Raw genomic sequence first — 23869 nt, 5'->3', positions numbered from 1 at the left:
GCTTCTAGAATTCATGTTGTGAGTCGCATGTGAAGATGCACGATGCGTCACTGACTCACTGCGACGTGAGGAAGGTTTGGCGGGGACATTGTGCATATGACATGGATTCTGCGCTACTGCAACATCAACCACCTTTCGCTCTGCTCACTGCTACACTGCCAAGATGTCTTCGAACGTAGGACTCACCACACCGAGAGGTTCAGGCACATCTGGCTACGTGCAGCGCAACTCGGCCAATCTCCGACCTCGCGACAATCCCAAGCCATACCCCACCGACATCGACTCGATCAAGCACCGACAACGACAGCCCGACAAGGAGATGCTAGAGCACGATCGCAAGCGCGAGACTGAGGTGAAAGTGTTCGAGCTGCGCGACAAACTCGAAGATGAAGGGTATGGGTGACTCCGAGGCAAGAGACGATGCATGCATACTAACAATCTGGCAGGCTTGACGAAGACGACATCGACGACCAATGCGATGCACTGCGAAAGAAGCTGGAGTCGGAGCAGAGCACATCGGGTGGTGGCCCAGCCGCGAAGGGTCTGAAGTCCCACCAAGTGCACGAGTTGGCGCGAGCGAAGATGGACGAGAGTGAAAAGCTGCGAAGAGCGCTGGGCATCAGCAAGGACTACGAAGAGGGCAGCCATTGGAAGCGACAAGAAGAGCGAAAGCTGGAGATGGAGCGAGAGCGTGGAAAGGGCGAGATTGGCAGAGATCGTGATTGAGGTGCAGCATGCCCTCCGGCGCCTTGAGACAGCCACCGGAATTTAGCGAGGCGTTCTGGTGAAGAGGCAACATTTGAATTGAACTGGTGGATTGGTGAGCCTGCACATGCAACACCCGCGTGCCTACAAATCAGTCCTTCGACTGACTTCTCCCAAGCATCCTCGTGCTTGTGCTTCGGCCATCCTCGTGCTTGTGCTTCGGCAACGCCACACCGCAATACCGACGCGACTTGCGCGTCACATGCGCAGTGGCTATCCGCTGATTACTGCCCTAAGCCGCACCGCCTTTCCGCCTGATTTCTGTCCGTGGTAGCCACTCGTTCGCTCCACTTCCTGCATACGACCACCCACCATCCAGCGCAGGCACTCGCTTGAAGGAGTTGTTGGACGCCGTGGCCAAGGAGTGGAGCAGGAAGGAGGATGACCGATTTGTGTATGAAGGAGATCTATCCGAAGCCACAGTGGGCCTCTACTTCAAGAAGGTTGATCACAAAGACAAGTTCTGCGTAGGAACGTTGGTCCTTGATCCCAATGAATGGGCGGAGGCACAGAGCCAGGTCGCGAGAGCAGGATGAGCCTTGGCGTTCTTCGAAGAAAAGTGCGCATGGAATGTGATGTGATCACGGTGTCCCACACGAACATGCACGAGTTGGAAAGATCTTGTAACGGCGACCTTGGTCCTTCATCACTCATTCCGCCAGGCGATATCGATATACGAATCAGGGAAGGACATACTGATGGCACTGTGCGCAGGCATGGAAAGCACCAGCAGCGCCGCGATGCCATGGAGCTGCTCTCAGACCAGCGCAATCATTGCTTCGCTCAGCTTGCCAGCATCTTTCCCACCGATTGCTTCACCATTCATCAAGCCATGCACGTAACATTCGCCAATATATCTGTAGCGACGACAAGACATGCGCACCATCTCGAGGTCGCACTTTAGCGGCCGCACCACCACTGGGAAGTTGCAACCACGAAGCACAGCGATCAAGTCTCCTTTTCTTGACTGCTCAGGGACCAGGCCAAGGTACCCTGTCGATGTTGTGACCAGCCTCCTGCCTTCAAGAGCTAGAACAGCGAGTCTCATGTTGGCCACATCGTGGCCGTCCAGGTTCCTTCTCGCGATATCAGATTCCGACAAGAAGAAATCACGAAATGGCGTGCCGAATATGTCAAGACGCTGATTCGACTTGCGGAACGAATCAAAGTACTCCCACAATGGATTATCTGTGACCGACTGCATTGCCTCGGAGACTGCGCAAGAACGATGCGATCCTCGAATATTGGTGCTACAGTCTTCTGTCCAGTAGATCGCGCTGAGGGCCCTGTCTGTTTTTGTGTCTTGTTCTGGGCATGGCACCGAGACTGTTCGACTGTTTGGGTGCGACATCAAAATGGTTAATTCAAGAGCCTGCTGCAGCAATGGCCCATAGCGATGGCCCACAAGCTGTGACCTCCTATCCAAACGGCCGGGATGTTGGTCTGAGCACAGGAGTCCCTCCTCATAGGTGCTTTCGTCTCGTTGCGAGAGCAGATGGACCGAGTCGACCACCACAGCACTGCAAAATAGCTGCCCGACTTCCCGCGAAATCCAAGGCCTTGCCATCAAGTCCGTATTCCGCGCAGAGTCCCGTCTCATTAGCCATTGCACATGGTTGCGAGGAAACTTGACGGTCCAGTCTGATATCCAGGAGGGTGAAGCGTCTGCCGGATTGTGTGCCCAGCACAGCAGGCCGGTAAGACCACTGTGCTCAAGAAGTCTTTGCGAAAAGTCGAGATAGAGCTTTTGCTTCTTGACGTTGTAATTGGCAGCAAGTCCCTTGGTCAGTTCCTGTGGCAGAAAACCCAGTACACCATAGACTTTGTCTTTAGCATCCTTGCAACCTGCTTTCTGTGCTAGGTTCAGAATATCTGCCAATTTCCAAGTCATCGTCGCTTGACAAAACGCGCACATGATCACAAAGCGCATATATCTCTGGCTGAGAGTATTGCTGTGAGCTGCCAGTGCTGTCGCCACTGCTCGTACGCTGCGCCAGCAGAGTAATGGTGATGGTGCTGGAAATGTCCCTCATAAGTGCTGCTACAATGGAGAGAGCCTCTTGGGAGATCTGCTCGTCACCGCAATAGAAGACCGTCATCTGGTTGTTGAGAGCTAACTCTTGCACGATCCAAAGTCGACGCCAGTAGGTTCTCGAGAAAAGCTTCAGTACAGCCACCCAAGGTATGCCGCGTAGCCAATCCTCACAGTTGTTCCGATCCCTAGGTTCGGGATTCCAGCAGAACGCGTTCTCAACATGATGCAGCTGTAGCATACTGTGAAAAGCGCTTTGACTTTCGTCACCACTTGGACCAAGCCAAACGACAACAGCCAGAGCACCGCGGTACACATTGCCCATCAGCGAGACTTGATGATTCCGCTCGGCGATATTATCTTGGTCGACGCACAATGCATCACACCAGATCTTCAATCCGGAGCGGACTTCCTCTGTTCTGCGGAGTCGTCTGAGAGCCGCTGCCAAGTTCTTAGGGATCAAGACAGTGCACCCGTTTAGGACCACCTTGCAAACCTTTTCCTCTGACTCCCAGCAGTAAGAAAGAGCTTGGTAGTCACCCCATGTGTACCGTGGCGTGACGCAAGCCGTCCTCCATGGTGCCGATACCAGTACCATCGGATCATTGACAGTAAGAGCTGGTGTTGACATGGCGTCGGTCGGGTCTTCCATGTCTGGATGCATTCCAAAGGCTCGTTTCATCTCGTACCAAGAGAGTCGCTGGTTACGGAATCGCCACCGAGGTATCTTGATCTTTGAGCACGGAACATCGTAGGCACAGTCTCTGCAGTAGACTTCATATTGAGCTCCAGTTTTGACATCCGTTGCAGCGATTCCGGAGCGAAGACTGTCGCGGTACTCAGGCGTACAGTCGTCTAAGGCGACTGTCTGCAAGTTGCACACCAGTATACTGTCGAGGTCGTCAGCAGGGTTGATGGCCAATATGCGGATCTCGCGACGAGAGGTATCGAGCGCGGTGGATACAGATCTCGCACTGTTGCTTCCTGTATCATTGGTCGACATGCTGTTGACTGAAAGCCCTGCGTGACCACTGATCGGCGAATGTGAACACATATATTGTGCTGCCTTCGCACTGCCACCTTATTGGCAGTCACACCAGCAAGCCACCGTTGCACCAAGCCGCCAGCCGACAGCATGCCTGGCTCGGGGCGCGAGAGCTTGGAATCTCAGCCACTCTCTCTCGACTGCGCAGTGTCCAATGTAGTCATCAGTAGCACATGATCGTAGTCGTGCTGTCTACCGCCCAAAAGACCTTCTACCCCCGGAGCGCTCTCTATAGTAACAAGTATAACAAGCACTGGGATATCTTGCACATCTCAAACACCCTCCTAACACCACGTAAATACCGGAGGCTTGCTCTTGACCATCTCAAGCCTCTCAACAATCACCTTCCGCATACTGCTCTCTTGATCCGCAGCAGCCGCATAACCAAGGTCCCCATCATCATCAAACGCGCCCAAGCTGTTGCTTCTCGAGAAGTTCAAGCTGAACCTTCGACTTCGTGTCTGCGGACTCGCCTGCCACTGGCTGCGCGGGATGTCGTGGCTCATTCTATTCTCTCCAGTCCGTGATCTATACGTTCCTGGTCTTGTGCCGGTGTTCAAGGTCGAAGGCGAGAACTTCAGTTCCTTCGGTTGTAGCTCTGGTGAGAGATGCTCTTTGATGACTTCCTGTGCTTCAGGACGATTTATGTCTTGGGCGGACGGCTGCCGCGATTGATTGAACCGATTGACGCCGGTTGGTAAAGACGTGCCCGTCAGTCCAAGAAGATCTGCACTGTTAGCCGCAGTGCCTGGCTGGAGGGTAGATGTTATATCCATCTCCTCTTCTTCTTCGTGGCGGCGTGGCGGTGTCGCTACGGCCAATGCTCGCCTCTGAGAGTCTGCTGCATTACTGGCTGCTGCCCTGCGGCGCATCTCTTCGGAGGCTCGTGGCAACGGTACTGCGACAGGTATATCTACCAAATCATCCCAAACATGAACGCGATTGCGCCGGGTGAGCTCTAGCGGGCCATGATCAGGTGTCTTGAGGGTCTCGACCACATTCCAAGCCTGTCCTTTCATGACAGCCATTTGTCGTGCAAACATGCGCTCTTGGAAGTCCGCATCGATCTCAAAACACCTTCGCAGTTTGACTTGAGTCTCACTCCACCATTCTTTCGAAGTGAGGAGTGGGAGGAAGTGTTTCCGGGTCTTTTCCGAGAACGGCCGTCCGATCAAGCTCACTGGCAAAAACAGCCAGCCGAAAGGATAACTCCGCCAGGCATCGGGGTGTTTCCACGGCCACGACAGACTGTTGTCGATGGCACCGACTCTGGGTATAGCATTCTCTTTCGGCGTGCCCTCACCATTGGGCGTTGCTGACATGCTCTCCTTCCGCCTGTGGTAGCCGACATCATCGTCCGCTTTTCCATCCAGCTGTATTGGCTCACTCACGATTGTGGCTTTTTGTGTCTCCCGGTCGATCTTGATCATCCAGTTATCCGTACCTCTGTCCGTATTCCTCATAACATAGTCCAATATGACGAGCTTCTCGAGCTCTTCTCGGAAACTCTGCTGCAGCTCCTCGCTCCAAAATGCGTGCTCTTGCCTACTTTGAGAGCCAGAGTTCGTGCCTTCCTCCTCATCGTCACTGTCGTAGTCATTGTCTGTGCCTCCTCTGCTCTTGGGCCGGCAATTCTCGTCCCACCGTTTCCGTCTTTTGCGCTTTTGCGAGGGAACATTCGAGAAGTTTTGAGTCGATTGGTCAGGCCAGGGGTGCTCGCGGAAGAAGTCAGTAGCTCCCTTGTATCCTTTGAGGAATACCTGAAACGACCCTAGCTTCTCCGGCAGAGGCCGTCCTTTACGGTAATAGGCTCGGCGATCCATCCAGTCGTAGTGGAAGCTTTTACTGCTGAAGCCAACCACATCTGTGTATGGCACTAAGTTTGTCCGCAGCTGACAGTCCAACACATAAGCCGCTGCCTCTGACACATAGCTAAGATTCGGAATCAACATGGCACGGCCGAAGGCGAAGGGAAAGAGATTCCGATGAATCCACTTCGTCCACTTGGGGTTCTTGCTCGCATACGGTTCCTCATCTTTCGGCTTGAAGACGCCCACGACCTTACCGCCGCTACTGCGTGCAAAGTATGAGCCACTACTCCCTTGGGCAATGAGCTTCGGATGAAGCCCCAACTCGATCGCTGTCCTGACAGACTCGACGAGATCATCGAATTCCAGCTTCGACATTCGTTCTCCTTCGTCACCATAGTCGGCCTCCAAGGTTTCCTTCGTCGCTGGGCGGATCCAGTCGGGGGCTTGGAAGACGGAGTGATGTATCTCCAGCTGTTCTTCCTCTGAAGTCTTGCCCTTCACTCTTCTCCTCTTGAAACGATCCTTGATCTCGTCGGCCCATCGTTCCAGCCTAGCATTTATAGCTTTGATGTCGACTCCACTGTTGGCTCGCCGTCGTCGTCCGGGCCTGCCCGGCGAATTTGAGCCACTCGGTAGTCGTATTGAGTCTCGTCGGCGTGGTTGTATAGGCGCATAGTCGGTGGTCGGGAACGAGATTGTGTTGGAGGGGTCATTAAAGGGATCCTCGTTGTCGGAGCTGTCCTCTTCCTCCGCTTGTGCAATACGGGCATAGCCAGAGGTGGCAGGTCGCTTGCCTGGCATGTTATGGACTGGTCTGATGCCTGACGATCATGGGATCCGCGTTCTTGTACAGCAAGTTGTATGGCAGAATGTGAAGGGTCAGGGTGACGGAAGGCAGGTGGAGCTCTGGCGCAAGGATGAGGCTCTGCGGAAACGTGAATCTCAAACGGCCCGATCTCCGCTACAGAACTAACGCGCTACGTGATGCCAATCTACCAACGCAGACGCGAACAACAACGCGGCCAGATGGTGTGTTGATGTGTTGATGGGAAGGAAAGGCGCCGTGAGAATCAGGTCGTTCTGCTCTTCTGTTTGCTGCAATGTCCACTAGGTACTGTATCGCTATGCAATATCAAGAGGGCATCTTGTCAGTCCGCCGCACCTCATTGACTTTCCGGCCGCAAAGTGCTGCCGGGCGCCAGACAAGGGAGTGCATTCGCTCCGAACACCATGATGACGCGAGAACATCCTTAATCGGCATGCGAAAAGATGCTACAATATCCTGTGACCTGCTTCTACTTCTGGTTGTGATATGCGACGGGCACGAAGGTAGGAGAGGGATCAATCTATGGTGGCCGACAGGTACGGTCATGTTAATTGCGCAATCTCGATCAATGCATGGCGCCGCTAGAGGCCAGGGATCTCTGTGCTGCTGTCTCTCCTATCGCTTGCTGCGTGGAACTTGTTATCCTTGAGATGCACCTACTTTCTCATCATACGTTGTCTTTGGTGACAACATCTTTTGTAACTTTGTAAAAGGCTTGGTCTTGACAACACGACGTGCACAGACAGCATTCTTCTAATTCTCAACAACTTGACCAGCCGACGCATGCCAGAACTCCTCCTCCTTCCGCTTCCTCGCATTCAAACACCATAGACCATCGCTTTGCTATCCGGATCACGACTACATCACGATCACGATAATACCACCCCATCCCACAAACACCCAATGCTTCAATACGCTGCTCCGAGCGCGCCTCAGCACTTCCCGACTGGCCCGCATAGCACGGTCCACCACAACGACTTCGAGATCGCACGACCTCCATCTACAGCCTCACATCACTCATACGAGAGCATTCGGCAGTCATCGCTCAATGGGCTGGGAGCAGGCACAGCTGGTGCAGGCAACGGAAGCAGCTCACTTTCTGCTCTAGCGGCGTGTGCTGCACAAGCCCCGATCGCAGTAGCAAGTCAGGGAAGTGCTGAAGGAAGGTGAGTGAATACAAGACTCCACGTGGAGCACACATGCAGTTGAGGATCGGCGGTATCGTGGCTGCGTGCTTCACAGTTCGCACGTCTTCATCTCTCGGCTACATGTAGCACCCCGGTCAGACGCCTGATAAGCTTGGCCGAAGAACTTCAAACTGTTCTGACCTTTTCTCCTTCTCTAGCACTCGATCATCCACCCCAAGCAATAGCGCGCACATGTCGACACAGCCTGCACACTTCTCGGCGCCTGCTTCAACCTCGTCAAATGTCGCGGTAAGATGAATTCCCCTCCCGTCTCGCATTTCTGCTTAGTAAACCCTTATCGATTGGAGGCCGTCGAATCGCAATTGGAAAGGCATTGCGGCGTACATGTACGCAACTTCGCGAGCAACATTAGAATGCATGAAGAGTGCGAACGCTCGAGCATGTGTATGCATTGGACTAGGCGATCAGCGTCGTCGCCAGTCTGCTCTGCACCTACCGCCGCGTGAAACTTGTGCACATCCTTCAGGCACAGGCACTTTGAATGTAGAGCCATCGCAATGCTAACTTACATTCATAGCCTGTCTGCCAGAACTGTCAGACATCGACGACACCGTTGTGGCGGCGCGATGAGAGTGGTTCGGTCCTATGCAATGCCTGCGGCCTGTTCCTGAAGTTGCACGGTCGGGCCCGTCCAATCTCGTTGAAGACGGATGTCATCAAGAGTCGGAATCGTGTCAAGACAGCGGGACCCAAGAAGAGAGACAGCCATGGTGGAGGCGACGGAATGGCACATGCTTCCAATGGGTACCCGGCTGCACATCCAGATCTTGCCCATGCTGGACACCATCAGCACCCTCAACACCATCAGCACGGTATGCCTATGGGCATGAATGGTGAGCACCACAGAGTCCCTTCTCCAGGCTCGGGCTCCAATGGAGATTCCAACATCGGTCCGCACAACCCTAACATCGCGCCACAACACATCTTCGACACGGTGACATTACCGCCAGACACGTTCGCCAGCCCTAGTCTGCCTCAATTCTCGCTGCGCCAACCAAGCCCATCGACCAGCGCACTGAACGGCAATTCGACCAACCACAATGATGGTTCGCAAAGCTACGACGCGCTGATCGAGCAGAACAAGCAACTGAGCACTCGCGCGAATGAGCTGGAGGTGATCAATGGCCTGTACCAAGGACGAGTCAGAGAATTGGAGGCACACGAAGAGGAGGCTAGGCGACAAACGCAGAGCCTGCATGCAGAGCTGGCTGCGGCAAGAGCCAGAATCGCCGAGTTAGAGGCCGAAGATTCACCTGCAAGGAAGAGAGTCAAGATGAACAACGACTTGGGCGACAGAAGTGGCAACAGTACTCCAGCTGTCGACAGTGGCGATGGAACCAGCATATGAACGACATGACGAATAAAAGCGAGCTTGTTTTGCCACCGCGAGAAAGACGGCGGGCGGGCAGGTCACGAACTGCTTTCCAGAATACCCCATATAGCACCTGTTGAGCTAATACCACCGAAGTGGACTAATGCAAACTGCTCAAAAGTCCGATACACATGCCATCACCACATGTCAGAAGATGCACTGTGATTCAGCTGTTCGGCTGTGATATTTCTTCGCGTGGGAATGCTTGAGGGTCGGCACCTACCTCTTTAGGCAAGCGCTATTTAGCGTAGACGAGCTGAGCATTGAAGCTTCGGGCGACATTGTTCTTATGTTCGTTCGTCCACTGGCTCTTGGTAGGAATTTGCCCGCACTCTCCAGGCTGTCTTCGATCGCTTGTGTTTTGGTACCCAATATGGCTGCGTACGACCCCGAATGGATGCAGCTCCACCTCCTCTCCAGATACCCCGGAAGAAAGAGCCAAGCTCTTCGATGGTATGCTCGTGCAGTTGTCCAAAGCACTGCCGGAAACAAATCCTGGAATCGAAGCACGTAAACGGAAAGTAGTGAAATTGAGCATACCGAAAGCTGGATGCTAATCTGATGTTGCAAGGCGACGAGGCGATCAACGACGACATCGAGGTCCGCATCTACACGCCTCCCTATACCAATGGTCACAATCACCGCCTTCCTTTCCTCGTCTTCCTCCACGGCGGCGGCTGGCACGCCGGGAACCTCGACACAGAAGACCACATCTGCCGCACCGTCTGCTTCGAGAACAACTGCATTGTCATCTCGGTCGCCTACCGCCTAGGCCCATACGTAACATTCCCAACACCCATCGACGACTCGTACACCACCTTCCGCTGGTCCCACCAGAACGCAGTGAGGCTGAGTGGTTTCCTTGCTCGTTGGGGGCTGGGGGGTTTAAGGGGTTTCCTAGAACGTATGTGGTCAATACGGACTTGGAGTATTTTAGAGATGACGGAACGGTCTTTTGAGGGATGTTGGGGTGGAGGTGAGGCGGGATGTTATTGAGGGGTTTCCGCACTATTATTGGTGTTTTCCGGTTGTGGAGGGTGGAAAGTTGTTTAGGAGGAACTTGGTGGAGGGGATCAGATGGGTTCCAGAGCAAGCGTAGTGCTGTCTGCGCGCCTATAGGCGCATCGGCTAGTCCTTTACTGCAGCGCTTTGAGGAGTATCAGCTTGACCCCAAGCATGAAGTGAAGCCGCCGTTCGTGAGCTGGGCCAACTTCTTCTTGGATCTCTTTGGCAGTCATGGTGGTCCTGATCGACAGAGTGTGGTTAAGACGCTCTCGATCTGTTCGCACATATGCGACGGGACCAGGGAGATCTCCACCATCGCAGACAACTGTAGACAAGGGAAGTATGTTGTCCTCGGCATCGTTGATGGCACATTTCAGCGCTGCTTGTAGGACGACATGTGCTCGCTTGGCGAGAGGAGCGCAGATCGGCGCTCTTGTGGCGCAGTGATTCGCAACTCTGCCGTGAGTTCCTCGAGACCCAAAGATACGGGGGTGTGAGCATCCGCATTGCTATAACGTGTCCATGATGTCCGTTCGCGGAAAGCCTGGTGGAGTTCTCGCACATCCAGAACATCAAGGACCGCGTAACTGCCAGCATTCGCTTGCTTTGTTGCAACACTGGATACAAAAGACTTACTGCTGCTCGAGATCGCACCCAAAGAGGCTGAGCTTCCCCAGTTGTTCTTGCTTCTCGTGAGTCGCCAGCACAATGTTTGCAGCGAAATCACTGGGTGGGATCTTGATCTCGGAAGCGTCGATGCGATGACAAGTTCTGTGAAGCCAGTGTGCGACCTCTTTCCTCAGACATCCCGAGATCCAAACGGGGAGCCTCGAGTCGCCTTCGAGACTGGGACGAAAGCTAATCGCAGTGTCGTGCCCAACATAGGTGGCAGATGTAATGCGGGCAGCGAAGTTGGCAGCATCGTACCCAGGCACAGTCCCAGCTAAGTCTCTCGTGTCGAGGGCTGACAGCCCAACCTCGATGTACGATGGCGTATCGTGGGGTCCTTGAACGTGGATGTCTACTGCAACCAAGATGACGTCCTTCTCGGAGACGAATGGTACCGGGCGGGTCGGATCCAATTTGGGCCGTACTGTATAGATTAGAATCGTGCAGCTGATGATGCCGGTGTTCTTACGATTGAGAGTGCGCTGGTCACGACCACTGGTCTTGACACCAAGAGCACGTTGCATCCGGTACAGCCCAGACTGTCGTTCTGATAGTAAGGATCCTGGCCAATCTGTAGCTGTCATGCTGGCGGTTGCTGGTAATCAGTGTCTGTGGTGGTTTGGAATATGTTGAGTGTCTGTGAAGTGCATGCAAATAAGACTGGGGACAGCTTACGCTGGAGCACAGCGTAGTGGGGCGGAATATCCAAGATTAGCATGTGACAGCCGTGCCCTGCGTGTCTCGAGTTCTGACTTCGTAATTTTGGATGACAAACGGAGCTCGGCTGAATACCCCAAGCTCCTTCATGGCCAGCCAGTCACAACACAATGCCTCAGCCCGTTATCAAAGTAGTTATTTGCCCATCAGCCTCGGAAGTCTTTCCGTGAGCTTGCCTTTCTGCAATACCGGATGACTTCTCGGTCACTTCTTGATGTTCCCGAGACTTCCAAAGACTTGGGCGTAGTCATGGACGGTCTTTGTTACTTCGCCCTTCGAGTATCCAGAGGCGCTGATATTTGCACGATGTCTCAAATGTGCTTCCATCACCGTAAAAGTGTTTTTCCAGTAGAAGCCTCTATGACAAGATGAGCATATCATGTAACCGCAGCCTGGTGACATGATCTCGTACGGTCGTGCACAGCCAGGGCAGAGCCGATGGTGTTGATTGATCATAGTCGCCAGTGATTCGGCGTCAGGAGGATGGTACATGTGCCCTGGGTATGGTTTAGTGGCTCGCCGCAAGTATTGCAGGTACAGCTTTCTGTCTCCAGATGGCAGTAATCTGAATACGTGTCCGGAGGGCCATAGCGATGCACACCGTGGACACCCTATCTTTGTGACGTAAACGCTGTTGAGCTGAACGGCGAACCACTTGGACAGACATTTTCGGCAGATTCGTTCGTCATCCTTCATATCAAGGTGACCCGTGCAGCACTCCGGGATGTGCTTTCGTAAGTAGTGTCTAGCCGATTTCTTCTCGATGCAAAGGGAGCATTCGTATACCGGCACAATTTGCCGGTAGATATTGGTGATGGTCTTTACAGGGGCCAGGAGGATTCTGGCCTTTCGTGTGGCACTGGTAATCTGGGAATCCATCGCGGGTGCTTTCGATGCTGTCGGGAAGTCGTGAGATCGAGGGATAAATTTCTTGCAGAGTCAGTCGCAACGTATTGCTGGGTCGAACGTATCTGATGGTCAGCAAAATGCTTACGCAGCTAGCCTTCCGGAAATCTGAAGCAGTAAATGCAATGCTAGGCACACAAACATGCGCCCAGTAGCGGTCAGCCGATACCAAAGCATGTGTGTGGTACCTAGTAACTTGCGTCCTTATGTCCTCAGGGTTGTACGAGAGATATTTCCTCTTGTATTACCAGTGTTACAACTTCACTCCCCAACGTTTGGACCAAAATTATAAGTCTCGGTAGCAAAGCTCTTCAACTGGCCCCGAGTATCTTCAGCCATAGCCTCTCAACACATCAACACTCCGGACAGCCAGCCCAGATACGATTCAGCACGGCCAGCTGCTTTCGACCAGGTGTGTACCCAATACAGGCTCCCTCGAAGCACGTCACAGCCGACAATCCTATTCCACAAAGCAAGCGACGAGGATCAATATTTGCTCCAGGACTCTGCAAGTCGAAGCATCAAATGGCGACCAAGATACATCGTACTTGGTGCAAGCTCACTAGACTGGCACTGCGACAGCCACCGCTGCCAACATCGTACGAATGCGCTTACTGCTGCGAGGATAAGCCAAGTGCGGACTTTACGAAATGGGCCTACCTTCCATCAAGATGCAGATCTCATCTTCTGAGCGTCGACAACATGGTCTGCCGGGATTGCTTGTCCGACGCGCTTCTTGCGCAACTTGATGTCAGGCATCCTTGCAAGATGGGGTGCCCGCAGTGCGACGCAGTATGGCCCCGATATAGGTCTGGCGCAAAAAATACTGGATGTACAAGAATGCGCTAAGGCAATATCAGCCACCCGATGCGAAGTCTCTCAAAACTCTCATCGAGCAAGATTCGCATCTGTGCCCCATCTGTAGCCAACCATTTCAGCGGACTGCGGGATGTGGCGAAATGTATTGCCGGTATTGCTGCGAGTTCTTCCTCTTCATCAACGCTCCAACAGTCAAAGAAGCCCAGGAGGTGTACGAAGAACGTCAGCAGCGCGTAGATGCCAGAAAGGCTCGCGCGTCATATCGGAGAGCAGTGCTGCGCAGGCTGTTGCCATGAAGCTTCAACGCCTTTGACGATTCGTCGTCTCACCCAACCAGATGAGCCCAAAGTTCAAGGCATTGCTCGAAGGGCACCAGAGCAGCGCAGCGGGTCGGCGGTTGAAAGGCAATGGAGTACGCTCGAGGCGCGATCGAGTGTTCAACGTTGCGGACGCTCGTGCATTGGCAGAATTTCGAAGTTCACGGTGCGGCGACAGTGGCCGGAAGTGGTTGGGTGGCTGAAGATGTGTATGGAAGATGACATGGCCAGTGGTGATCTCGTAAATGAGACCTTGGCGTCTCATGCAGCCTCTGTGCGTCTGGGGAAGTGGATCTGCCTCCACAGTGCTTATGTTTGTGTCGCGAACGTGGCGAGCGCGGCAACGGCAGGTGCTCGTCTTCTGACCGTTGGGACGACCGTTCGCGACCGTTCTTCAGTTGAGTGTACATTGGCCCCGGCAGGAACGTTGTCGACGTGGAGCGTGGAGGAAGTTCATGGCCAGGATCGTGAAAGAAGAGCTCGCGGTTACAAGATGATTAGCACATAGACATTGTATACTGCCATGAGGTGGTCATGTCTCCAAAGTATCTGCAGAACGTGGATGACTTGCCTGCTGCCATCCCCAAGAATAGTGGCTGACTCCTCCTACAGAGCGGTGAGCGGGTAGTCGAGACCGAGAGCGATTTGTTGAGACTGCTATCGCAAGCTACGCGATGAATGTCGGCAAGGGTCCAAGAAAGCCGGCCAGTCACGTGACTGTCCTCAAAAGAGACAGCATGAGAATGCACGGGCCATTTAAGTATTTCGCACTTCTTACAACACTTCCATCCAGAATACATCGCTCGAGGAAAACCACGACACGCGCTGCCACCGACGCGACCGACCGGTGTACAAAAACAGTACCACCGCCGCTTTGCTTACTGGCCGACTTGCGTATTTAGTGCTGCCCCACATAAATTCTCCTACCGGACGCTCCCGAAGAAAAATCGGCAGGAGCGCACAAAAGCCCACCACTTCACGCCACCCCTCGTTTCTTCCTCTCACACACACCAACACGTCCCAAATTCATCATGCCTGAGTCCGAGGTCAAGGCCGTCACTGAGTTGTTGTCCAAGCTCTCGGTCGCAAAGACCGCAGACGAAGCCAAGGGCACCAGCCAGGAGCTGGCCACATTGCTAAATGGCGAGATAGCAAAGGAAGGGTCGACCGCCATCGAGACCTCATTTTCGCAGATTCGAAAGCAGCTCACCGACAAGAAGAAGGCGGAAGTACGACAGAACGCAGCGGAGGCGATTGCGACTATCGCGAAGCATGCAGAGCTCAGCTCTGCCGTCGAGGCCGCTCTGGTACGTATTTGCGAAGTCACTACACTCGAGAGCGGGCTAACAGTGCTCAGGTCCAAATCTTCCCAGCCGTCCTCAGCGCTGTCGGTGACAAGATGGCCACCGTCAAGGTCGCCGCACAGGACGCCGCACTGTCCATCACCAAGGCCGTCAACCCCAACGCCGTCAAGCTCCTCATCCCATGCTTCATCGACTCGATCCGCAACGCCCAGAAGTGGCCCGAAAAGATGACCGATCTCGAGTGCATCGAGGCTCTCTGCGAGAGCGCACCAGCACAGCTTGCCTACCAGGTACCAGACCTTATCCCAATCGTCTCGGAAGCCATGTGGGATACCAAGCCAGAGATCAAGAAGAAGGCGTACGGCACAATGGAGAAGGTTTGTCAGTTGATTGTCAACAAGGATATCGACCGCTTCATTCCTGAGCTCATCAAGTGTATTGCCAAGCCAGAGAACGTCCCCGAGACTGTTCACTTGCTCGGTGCCACCACCTTCGTCACCGACGTCCACGAGCCAACACTGGCCATCATGGTCCCACTCCTCGAGCGTGGTCTCAAGGAGCGTGAGACTGCCATCAAGCGTAAATCCGCAGTCATTGTCGACAACATGTGCAAGCTGGTCGAGGACCCCAACATTGTGGCCTCTTTCTTGCCCAAGCTGATGCCTGGACTCACCTACAACTACGACAACATCGCCGACCCAGAAGCCCGTGAGAAGACCAAGCAGGGTCTCGACACCCTTACCCGCGTCGGTAACGTCGTGGATGGCAAGATTCCAGAGGCTTCGCACGACGGCGACGTTGAGACTGTGCTCGGCAAGCTCAAGGACGTTTTGAGCTACAAGCACAAGGAGGTCGCTGAGAAGAACGATGCTCTTCTCAAGTACATCGCTGCCATTGGTGGTCAGCTTGTCGACCAGAAGGACGCTGACAGCGCAACCTGGATGACAAGCCTCGGCCCATACGTTCAGACCGTTGTTGGCGATGCAGACACTGCAGACATTGTCGACCAGCTCCGCAAGCGTGCCTCGCCAGGTGCCGCAGCTGAAGATGCCGTCGAGCCAGATGAGGAGGAGGGCGAGGACCTGTGCAACTGCACGTTCAACTTGGCATACGGTGCAAAGATCTTGCTCAACCAGACACATCTCCGCCTCAAGCGTGGTCAGCGTTACGGTCTGCTCGGCCCCAACGGATCCGGCAAGACCACACTCATGCGCGCCATCAACAACGAGCAGGTCGAGGGTTTCCCCAAGCAGGACGAGGTCAAGACCGTGTACGTTGAGCACGACTTAGACTCTGCCGACACTGAGATGACTACCATCGAGTGGACCTCCAAGAAGCTTAAGGAGGCTGGCCTCAACCTCACTGAGGACGAGATCCGCGCGCAGCTCATCGAATTCGGGTTCGTCGACGCACAGATTTCTGGACCCATTACCGCTCTTTCCGGTGGCTGGAAGATGAAGCTTGCTCTCGCCCGTGCTGTGTTCGAGAAGCCAGATATCCTCCTGCTTGACGAGCCAACCAACCACTTGGACGTGAAGAACGTCAAGTGGCTCGAGGACTACCTCACCAGCTCGCCCTGCACATCCATCATCATCTCCCACGACAGCAAGTTCCTCGACAACGTTGTCCAGCACGTCATCCACTACGAGAAGTACAAGCTGAAGCGCTACCGCGGTAAGCTCAGCGAGTTCGTCAAGCGCGTGCCATCCGCACGTTCATACTACGAGCTCGGTGCATCCGAGATGGAGTTCAAGTTCCCAGAGCCAGGTTTCCTCGAGGGTGTCAAGACCAAGGCCAAGGCCATCGTTCGTGTCACCAACATGAGCTTCCAGTACGAGGGTACCTCCAAGCCACAGATTCAGGACATCACCTTCCAGTGCTCGCTCGGATCCCGTATTGCCGTCATCGGTCCAAACGGTGCTGGCAAGTCCACTCTTGTCAACGTTCTGACTGGTGAGCTCATCCCAACCGCTGGTGATGTCTACCAACACGAGAACATCCGTATCGCCTACATCAAGCAGCACGCTTTCGCACACATCGATCACCACCTCGAGAAGACTCCATCCGAGTACATCCAGTGGCGTTTCCAGACCGGTGAGGACCGTGAGACCATGGACCGTGCCAACAAGATTGTCACCGACGAGGATGAGAAGGCCATGGACAAGATCTACAGAATCGAAGGCTCGCAGCGTCGTGTCATCGGCGTGCACTCGCGAAGAAAGTTCAAGAACTCCTACGAGTACGAGTGTTCGTTCGCTCTTGGTGACAACATCGGCATGAAGAACGAGAAGTGGACACCCATGATGACTGCAGACAACGCCTGGATTCCTCGCACTGAGCTCATCCAATCTCACCAGAAGATGGTTGCCGACGTCGACCAGAAGGAGGCTCTTGCCTCTGGACAGTTCCGTCCTCTTGTGCGAAAGGAGATTGAGCAGCACTGCGCCAACTTCGGTCTGGATGCTGAGCTTGTCTCTCACTCCCGCATGAAGGGTCTTTCCGGTGGTCAGCGTGTCAAGGTCGTGCTTGCCGCTTGCTCGTGGCAACGTCCTCACTTGATCGTTCTTGACGAGCCAACCAACTACCTCGACCGTGACTCGCTGGGTGCTCTATCCAAGGCCATCAAGGCTTTCGAGGGTGGTGTCATCATCATCACTCACTCCGCTGAGTTCACCAAGGATCTCACTGAGGAAGTGTGGGCAGTCATGGACGGCCGCATGACCCCATCTGGCCACAACTGGGTGCAAGGTCAGGGTGCCGGCCCCAGACTGAAGGGCGATGAAGACGAGGAGGAGAAGTTTGATGCCATGGGCAACAAGATCGAATCCACGAAGAAGGCTAAGAAGCTCACATCTGCTGAGCTGCGCAAGAAGAAGAAGGACCGCATGGCCCGCCGCAAGCGCGGTGAGGAGGTTTTCTCTGACGAGGATGACTAGGCGCTTCGCCGCGCTTCGCCACGTATAGCTATGACCATACTAATGATGTGTATGCGTACGACTTGCGGGCTGTGCATGGGTTAGGCGTTCTGCTTTCGAAAAAGGCTGGGTTACGGTTTACGGCATGAATTCAAGATTCCCTAGTTGTTTAGATTAGACAGCGCATAGAGCGCTAGATCTCCCAAAAACGAAAGACTGCAACGTTCACAACCACTGCTCCACGCTGTCTCTCCATTGCACGCCAGTTCACTAAGCGGCTGGTGTGCCTTCAGCCACTCTCACGCACTTGTGCGTGTTGGAGCGCGGTCGTGCAGTCAGGCTCCCCTGCCGCTCGAGGTCCCCATGACTTTCTCATTGCTGGATGTCCCAAGAAGAGAATGATTGGAAAATTCAGGCAGCCGTTGCTCGACGCCATCTCGACTGCACGCGAACTTACCACGCGACTTTCGTGTCTCTAGCTACCATAAGGCACCTGTGCGTATCGGAGCGTGCTTCAACCGAGCTTTCCTCCAGCTTCCCAGTGATTTCATGCCTCCATTTTCTTCATGCTCTTCACACGCTTCCTTATCACAACATGAACATTTCATTCTTGCCAACCGAACAATGCGATGAAGAACCTACCTTACTACGACCGCGATGTGGACTTTGATGACTTGGCCAAACGCGATCCTGACTTCGCCATCATCTCGCAGCACGGCAAGCGCGATGGCTTCATCAATTTCCAAGATACAAAGATAGTGCAGTAACGTCCCTCTGCTACGTGTACCTTACCTTGCCCTCAAGCGTGCTGACGAAGGTCACAGGCAACTCACCAAGAGCTTGCTCAAGACCGACTTCAATCTCTCAATACAGCTGCCGGACGACAAGCTCTGCCCGCCCGTGCCAGTTCGATGGAACTATGTCCACTGGATACAAGAACTTCTCGACACGACCAACGAAGAGTACAGAGAAGCCGTCGATCCGGATCGTGAGGTCCTCGGCCTGGATATTGGAGTCGGCGCATCATGCATCTACGCCCTACTTGCCTGCTCCACGCGTGAAAACTGGCGAATGGCAGGGACGGACATCAACGCGGAGTCTCTCGCATGGGCACAGAAGAACAATCAAGGCAACGGCCTGAAGTCGCGGATTAAGCTCAAGCAAGTCGACAACGATGGCTCTATCCTCCCTCTCGATTCTCTGAAGATAGAAGAGCTTGACTTCGTCATGACCAACCCACCCTTCTACAGCTCTCAATCTGATTTCGAATCAGCCGCAAAGCTCTCGGAGGACGGCAAAGAAGCACCATCAGCAGTTCTTACCGGCGCCTCGAACGAAATGATATGTCCTGGAGGCGATGTCGGGTTCGTGACTCGAATCCTGAACGAAAGTCTCCGCCTGCGCGAGAGAGTGCAATGGTACACGGCTATGCTCAGCAAACTTTCATCATTGCAGCAGATCATCACCAAGCTGAAGGAGCATGATATCAACAATTTTGCGGTTACCTCGCTTCATCCTGGGCACCGGACCAAGCGATATGCGGTGGCATGGAGTTTTGGCGATTTGAGGCCGAGGAACGATGTAGCGAGGCACGGGGAGTTGGTGCTGAGTGTGTTGCCACAACTTACTGCTCAAACTGTCAAAGTACCTGGAGCAGATGTGAAGGCGTGTGGAAAGAGAGTCAACGAGGTGATGCAAGGCCTTGAAGTCAAGTGGCAATGGAGAGCGTTGCTTGATGCGGGCGTCGTGGAGAGTATCGGGAACGTGTGGAGTCGAGCTGCAAGGAGAAAGAGGAAGATAGGTTCGTCCGATAACGATGCTACCAAGATGGCTACTGATGAGAAGGAGAGGGACAGCGAAGAAGAGCACCTCGTCGCTCTTGCGGTGAAGATCAGCTGCAAAGATCAGCAGATCGAAGTTCGATGGCTGAGGGGACATGAGTGGGCGCTGTTTGAGAGCTTTTGCGGCATGCTCAAGCGTTCGCTTTCTGACCGTAAGTAGCGATGGTCTGCTGCGTCTTCGAGTATCATCAGGCGTTCTCTCGCACGCCTGATCATGTGCCATTGCCGCAGTCGACAGCAGATATACCCCGCGATCCCAATCACTCCGGCTGGCGCAACTTTCCCATCTTTACTTCCACTGGGCCTCCTTGCTCTGTGTAAACTTATTCAAGATGTCCACGATCTTCTCCAAACCCTGCAGCCACTCATCGAGCTCCTTGTGCACTCTCGGCTGATCATCACCAAGCTTCCCGTAAAAGTCCTTTCGGTACGGGCAGGCAGACATGGCCATGGAGAAGATGGGTTTGATGGCGAAGGAGTGGTGTGGCTTGAGGGTGCCGCCGTAGGCTTCGCGGAAGGAGACGGAGAGTTCTTGGTCGGAGTGCTTGAGGTTGTGGCGGAGACCTTGGGCTGTGAAGTCGAGGCCTCTGTGAGGGATGGGATTAGTTCGTGAGGCGAATGGGAGAAGGAGGAGAGTGTACCTTGTTAGCCATAGTAGACCTTCCGTTGCAGTGTGTTTCTTCGTCTTCAGCTCGTTCCTCGCCAGATCTTGAAGTGTCTCCGAGTCCACGGGGCTCTCAAGCTGGCGATCGCGGATCTTTTTGATGTTGCCGGCCATGTCGGTCTTGACGGGCTTGAAGGCGGTAGGTCCTAGGATATCGAACAGGCCAGTCAGAGCTTCTGCTGCCTCAAGGAATTCTGTTGTTGAGATAGCGCCGCCATCTTTGCTGTCATCGACTGGGACTTGGGCGAACGACTTCTTGCCGTCGAAGTAAGTGCCGCCGGGAGGGAACGCTGCCATGATTGTTAGAGGAGATGGTCAGGTAGAAGGCCTTGAAGCAAATGACTTTGGGCTTTGGCTATGGTATGGCAAGAACAGGAAGCTGGAATGTTCGATAGTAATGTTACGGTGAAGCTTTCGACCTAGTCAAGCGAGACACGTGGACCCTGCTCGAGTTTCGTTCTGGAGCTCGACTATTCGAGGGTGCGATATCTTCCTTGCGAAGCCTCATACTCCCAAAACACTTTTTTGGAAGCATCGTGCCAATACACCAAGGCAACCATCACATGCTCGCATATCCGGACTACAATACATGTCATGCTACCAAGACCACAACGTCCGAAGTCGGCCAGGTGCTTCCAAGGTTAAACCGATCAGCCTGAACTCATCCCGGGCCTTGTTCATGTCACCGGTCATGGCCTACCTTGTGTTCGCCCTCATTCGCGTTGAGATATATAGCGTTAGTGCGGACGCAGCATCTGTTATGTCACATACAATCCATTCATAGTCTTCCTGCCCTCCACTCCATCATGTCCACAACATACAACATCGCCTCCATACCCGGCGACGGCATTGGAACAGAAATCACAGAAGCAGCCGAACAAGTCCTCCACAAACTCGCCTCAGTCGTTGGCACCTTCAACTTCAACTTCACTACCTTCGACTGGTCTTCTAAAGCCTACCTCGAGCGTGGCTGGTACATGCCCGAGGATGGAATGCAGCAGCTTGCAAAGCACGATGCAATATACTTCGGTGCAGTAGGTTGGCCTTCTGTACCTGACCACATATCTCTCTGGAACTTGATCCTCCCTATTTGAAAGTGGAACAACCAGTACGTGAACGTACGTCCAACACGGATTCTCCCAGGAACCACAGCGCCCTTAGCTCAATGCCAGAAAAGGCCGCAGGATCTGGACTGGGTGATCATCCGTGAGAACAGTGAGGGCGAATATGCTGGGCAAGGCGGAACAACCCACGATAATAGTCCTCATACCGTGGCGACGAAGGTAGCAATCTTCTCAAGAGTCGGTATTGAAGGGATTATGAGATTTGCTTTCGAGACAGCGAAAAGCCGGCCGAGGAGGAAGCTGACGATGGTGACCAAGAGTAATGCACAAAGGCATGGGATGGTGCTGTGGGATAAGGTGTTCTATGAGGTTGCGAAAGAGTACGAAGGTGTGGTCGAGTACGACAAGATGTTGGTCGATGCTATGACTGTACGTATGGTGAACAATCCTCAATCAATGGACACGATCGTTGCCACAAATCGTACGTATTTCTTCCCCCACGAGAGCCGTCTGAGAGAGATTGGCTAACGTTGCGTTTCGTCTAGTGCATGCCGACATCCTATCTGACCTCGCTGCTGCTCTTGCTGGCTCAACCGGTATTGCTCCATCGTCGAACCTAGACCCAACGAGGCAGTATCCATCCATGTTTGAACCAATCCACGGCTCAGCGCCTGACATTTCAGGGCAAGGGATAGCAAATCCCGTTGGTGCTTTTTGGTCGGCTGCTGAGATGGTGAGGTGGCTGGGTCGAGGTGAGCTGGACAAGGTCGCGGACGGCCTCATGCAAGCCATTGAAAACGTGACGAGCAACCCCCAAACGAGGACGAAGGATATGGGTGGTTCTGCGAACACGAAAGAGGTTACTGATGCTGTGATGAAGCAAATTGATGTCGTGTTTGGGAAGTAACAGAACGACTTACCATCGACCTCTCGGCAGTCGACCTGCATCAGTGCATTACTACACTTCTTATCTGCACTTCATAGAGGCTGTAATTTCATGTCTCTCAGCCGTCTGGCTTCCACACAGCCTGTGCCTGGCTATCCTGGTCCCTTTCCTCCAACACCCTCCTCTCAAATGATCCCTTGACGACCTTCGTCGCACTCTTGTAGCCCTCCCAAGGCTTCTGCGCGAATTGATTGGGAGGCCAGATTACTGCCAACGCCTTGCCAAGTATCAGACTCTCGCTGATAGGCCCATATGTATTGCTATCAAGCGTCTTCTCGATATTGTCGCCTTCGACCCAGAGATGTCCCTCTGGAACCTGCACCTTTCCCCTACGCAGGTCCCAACTCTTCGCCGCCGGGTTGGCTCTCCCATTCAACACGCCATCGGGACGTCTCTTCGGATCCAATATGACCGTGTCTCCGCCCAGCGCGACGATTCTCTTGACCGCGGTTCTATCTGGGTTATGAGGTGCGTTAAACAGGACTACATCGCTGCGCTGAAGGTTGCACGTTGGCTGCCATTGCTTCCAGAGGACAAAGTCTTGGGCTTTTGAGGTCTTGAAGTTGGGTGAAAGAGTGGGAGCCATCGAGGAGCCGGTGATCCAGGTGCCTTCGAAGACATGATCTTTGATGAAGATGGCAGAGGCGATGGTGAGTCCAGACGGCAAGAGAACACCCCAGATGCCGCCCCGGACGAGGGCCCAATATGGGCCTTTCAATGGCATGGGTGCATAGTAGCGAGGGATGTCATGGTGATGAGAAGAAGGTGAGTGTAGACACACGGACCGGAGTGTTGTGTCGGTTGATGGAGACTTCATCAAATATTGGCGCAACTTTCATTCAACGGCGTATCATCTCAAACGCATTGCAGCTGACCAAACATGATGATGTTCCACTACTAACGCCGTGGCCTTGATATGTACAAACATTTCCTGTTTCTTTCCTGTCCGTACGCTCGTATCTTCATGACATACCCCAGTCATCTAAGCTGCCATCTGCGCTCCAGCGACTGGACATTTCTGAGCTGGCGCATCATCTGGCACAGCAGGGTGCAACGCAACCTTGCCCTTGTGGTGGTTCAATGTGGCCAAGGTAACGGGGCAAATAGCGCCTGCTTCTTTCTCGCTCAGCTTTGGGTGGGTGGGTGGTAGATGTGCGTTGACTGGGCCTACGACTGCAGCAGAAGCCATACTGGAGACAAGGTCGACTGACTACAAACAGAAGGTATCGAAATGAAGCTTGTATGGAGGAATGTGAGCTTGTTTGTCCTTGCTTTGTGATGAGAAGTAGTAGAACACAAGAGAGGGAGACGGTCAAGCAACCTGGAGGAGGCTTTGTTTTACCCCCGCCAGTCGAGAGTTCAGGCCAGCGATATGCCTGTGGTAACCATGGAAGGCGGGGTAATCAACTGATTTTGATTGGCTGATGGTCAGAAATATGGAGCGTTTGGGTCGAACAAACAGCAGGAACACGCTGCCCGCTTATTAGTATCGCACGTGAGCGCGAGGTATAGTAATAGCATTGAATATGTTGACCCGTGTGAAAGCTTATGCTAATAGTTGGCGCCAAAATATGCACGACGTTGTATGCATCCAGTTAGTAACACAGAATCACCTGTAGGCTTCCTGAATAGTGCTTTGCCGT

At 53.7% G+C, this 23869-nt stretch overlaps 11 protein-coding genes across 11 annotated transcripts; 5 read left to right on the top strand and 6 right to left on the bottom strand.

The window, feature by feature from the left end:
* Positions 1 to 163: 163 nt before the first annotated feature.
* CLAFUR5_03555 (Pre-mRNA-splicing factor CWC21) lies at positions 164 to 726 on the top strand (the record flags this gene model as incomplete). Its single annotated transcript, XM_047902703.1, has 2 exons — positions 164 to 393; positions 447 to 726. The coding sequence occupies 2 exons, from the start codon at positions 164 to 166 to the stop codon at positions 724 to 726; spliced, it is 510 nt and encodes a 169-aa protein (XP_047757478.1).
* Positions 727 to 2594: 1868 nt separating this feature from the next.
* CLAFUR5_03554 (uncharacterized protein) lies at positions 2595 to 3800 on the bottom strand (the record flags this gene model as incomplete). The annotated part of the gene is made up of 1 exon (XM_047902702.1): positions 2595 to 3800. The coding sequence occupies one exon, from the start codon at positions 3798 to 3800 to the stop codon at positions 2595 to 2597; it is 1206 nt and encodes a 401-aa protein (XP_047757479.1).
* Positions 3801 to 4126: 326 nt separating this feature from the next.
* Positions 4127 to 6454, bottom strand: CLAFUR5_03553 (Phosphatidylinositol 4-kinase lsb6; the record flags this gene model as incomplete). Its single annotated transcript, XM_047902701.1, has 1 exon — positions 4127 to 6454. One exon carries the CDS (start codon positions 6452 to 6454, stop codon positions 4127 to 4129), a length of 2328 nt encoding a protein of 775 aa, XP_047758466.1.
* A 928-nt stretch (positions 6455 to 7382) lies between these two features.
* On the top strand, positions 7383 to 9035 carry CLAFUR5_03552 (GATA type zinc finger protein asd-4; the record flags this gene model as incomplete). The annotated part of the gene is made up of 3 exons (XM_047902700.1): positions 7383 to 7645; positions 7825 to 7915; positions 8205 to 9035. The coding sequence occupies 3 exons, from the start codon at positions 7383 to 7385 to the stop codon at positions 9033 to 9035; spliced, it is 1185 nt and encodes a 394-aa protein (XP_047758467.1).
* Positions 9036 to 10696: 1661 nt separating this feature from the next.
* CLAFUR5_03551 (uncharacterized protein) lies at positions 10697 to 11317 on the bottom strand (the record flags this gene model as incomplete). The annotated part of the gene is made up of 1 exon (XM_047902699.1): positions 10697 to 11317. One exon carries the CDS (start codon positions 11315 to 11317, stop codon positions 10697 to 10699), a length of 621 nt encoding a protein of 206 aa, XP_047758465.1.
* Positions 11318 to 14523: 3206 nt separating this feature from the next.
* CLAFUR5_03550 (Elongation factor 3) lies at positions 14524 to 17732 on the top strand (the record flags this gene model as incomplete). The annotated part of the gene is made up of 2 exons (XM_047902698.1): positions 14524 to 14799; positions 14850 to 17732. The coding sequence occupies 2 exons, from the start codon at positions 14524 to 14526 to the stop codon at positions 17730 to 17732; spliced, it is 3159 nt and encodes a 1052-aa protein (XP_047757481.1).
* A 608-nt stretch (positions 17733 to 18340) lies between these two features.
* Positions 18341 to 19712, top strand: CLAFUR5_03549 (U6 small nuclear RNA (adenine-(43)-N(6))-methyltransferase; the record flags this gene model as incomplete). The annotated part of the gene is made up of 2 exons (XM_047902697.1): positions 18341 to 18474; positions 18536 to 19712. The coding sequence occupies 2 exons, from the start codon at positions 18341 to 18343 to the stop codon at positions 19710 to 19712; spliced, it is 1311 nt and encodes a 436-aa protein (XP_047757703.1).
* A 129-nt stretch (positions 19713 to 19841) lies between these two features.
* Positions 19842 to 20513, bottom strand: CLAFUR5_03548 (Pleckstrin y domain-containing family A member 8; the record flags this gene model as incomplete). Its single annotated transcript, XM_047902696.1, has 2 exons — positions 19842 to 20139; positions 20194 to 20513. The coding sequence occupies 2 exons, from the start codon at positions 20511 to 20513 to the stop codon at positions 19842 to 19844; spliced, it is 618 nt and encodes a 205-aa protein (XP_047757702.1).
* A 509-nt stretch (positions 20514 to 21022) lies between these two features.
* Positions 21023 to 22187, top strand: CLAFUR5_03547 (putative tartrate dehydrogenase/decarboxylase; the record flags this gene model as incomplete). The annotated part of the gene is made up of 3 exons (XM_047902695.1): positions 21023 to 21265; positions 21314 to 21761; positions 21826 to 22187. 3 exons carry the CDS (start codon positions 21023 to 21025, stop codon positions 22185 to 22187), a joined length of 1053 nt encoding a protein of 350 aa, XP_047757704.1.
* A 97-nt stretch (positions 22188 to 22284) lies between these two features.
* On the bottom strand, positions 22285 to 22950 carry CLAFUR5_03546 (Mitochondrial inner membrane protease subunit 2; the record flags this gene model as incomplete). The annotated part of the gene is made up of 1 exon (XM_047902694.1): positions 22285 to 22950. The coding sequence occupies one exon, from the start codon at positions 22948 to 22950 to the stop codon at positions 22285 to 22287; it is 666 nt and encodes a 221-aa protein (XP_047757621.1).
* A 258-nt stretch (positions 22951 to 23208) lies between these two features.
* CLAFUR5_03545 (uncharacterized protein) lies at positions 23209 to 23415 on the bottom strand (the record flags this gene model as incomplete). The annotated part of the gene is made up of 1 exon (XM_047902693.1): positions 23209 to 23415. One exon carries the CDS (start codon positions 23413 to 23415, stop codon positions 23209 to 23211), a length of 207 nt encoding a protein of 68 aa, XP_047757705.1.
* Positions 23416 to 23869: the final 454 nt, after the last annotated feature.

Source organism: Fulvia fulva, chromosome 2, assembly GCF_020509005.1.
Source record: "Fulvia fulva chromosome 2, complete sequence".
Taxonomy (NCBI): Eukaryota; Fungi; Ascomycota; class Dothideomycetes; order Mycosphaerellales; family Mycosphaerellaceae; genus Fulvia; species Fulvia fulva.
Note: the sequence above shows the minus strand (reverse complement) of the source record. Positions and strands in the feature narration are given on the sequence as shown.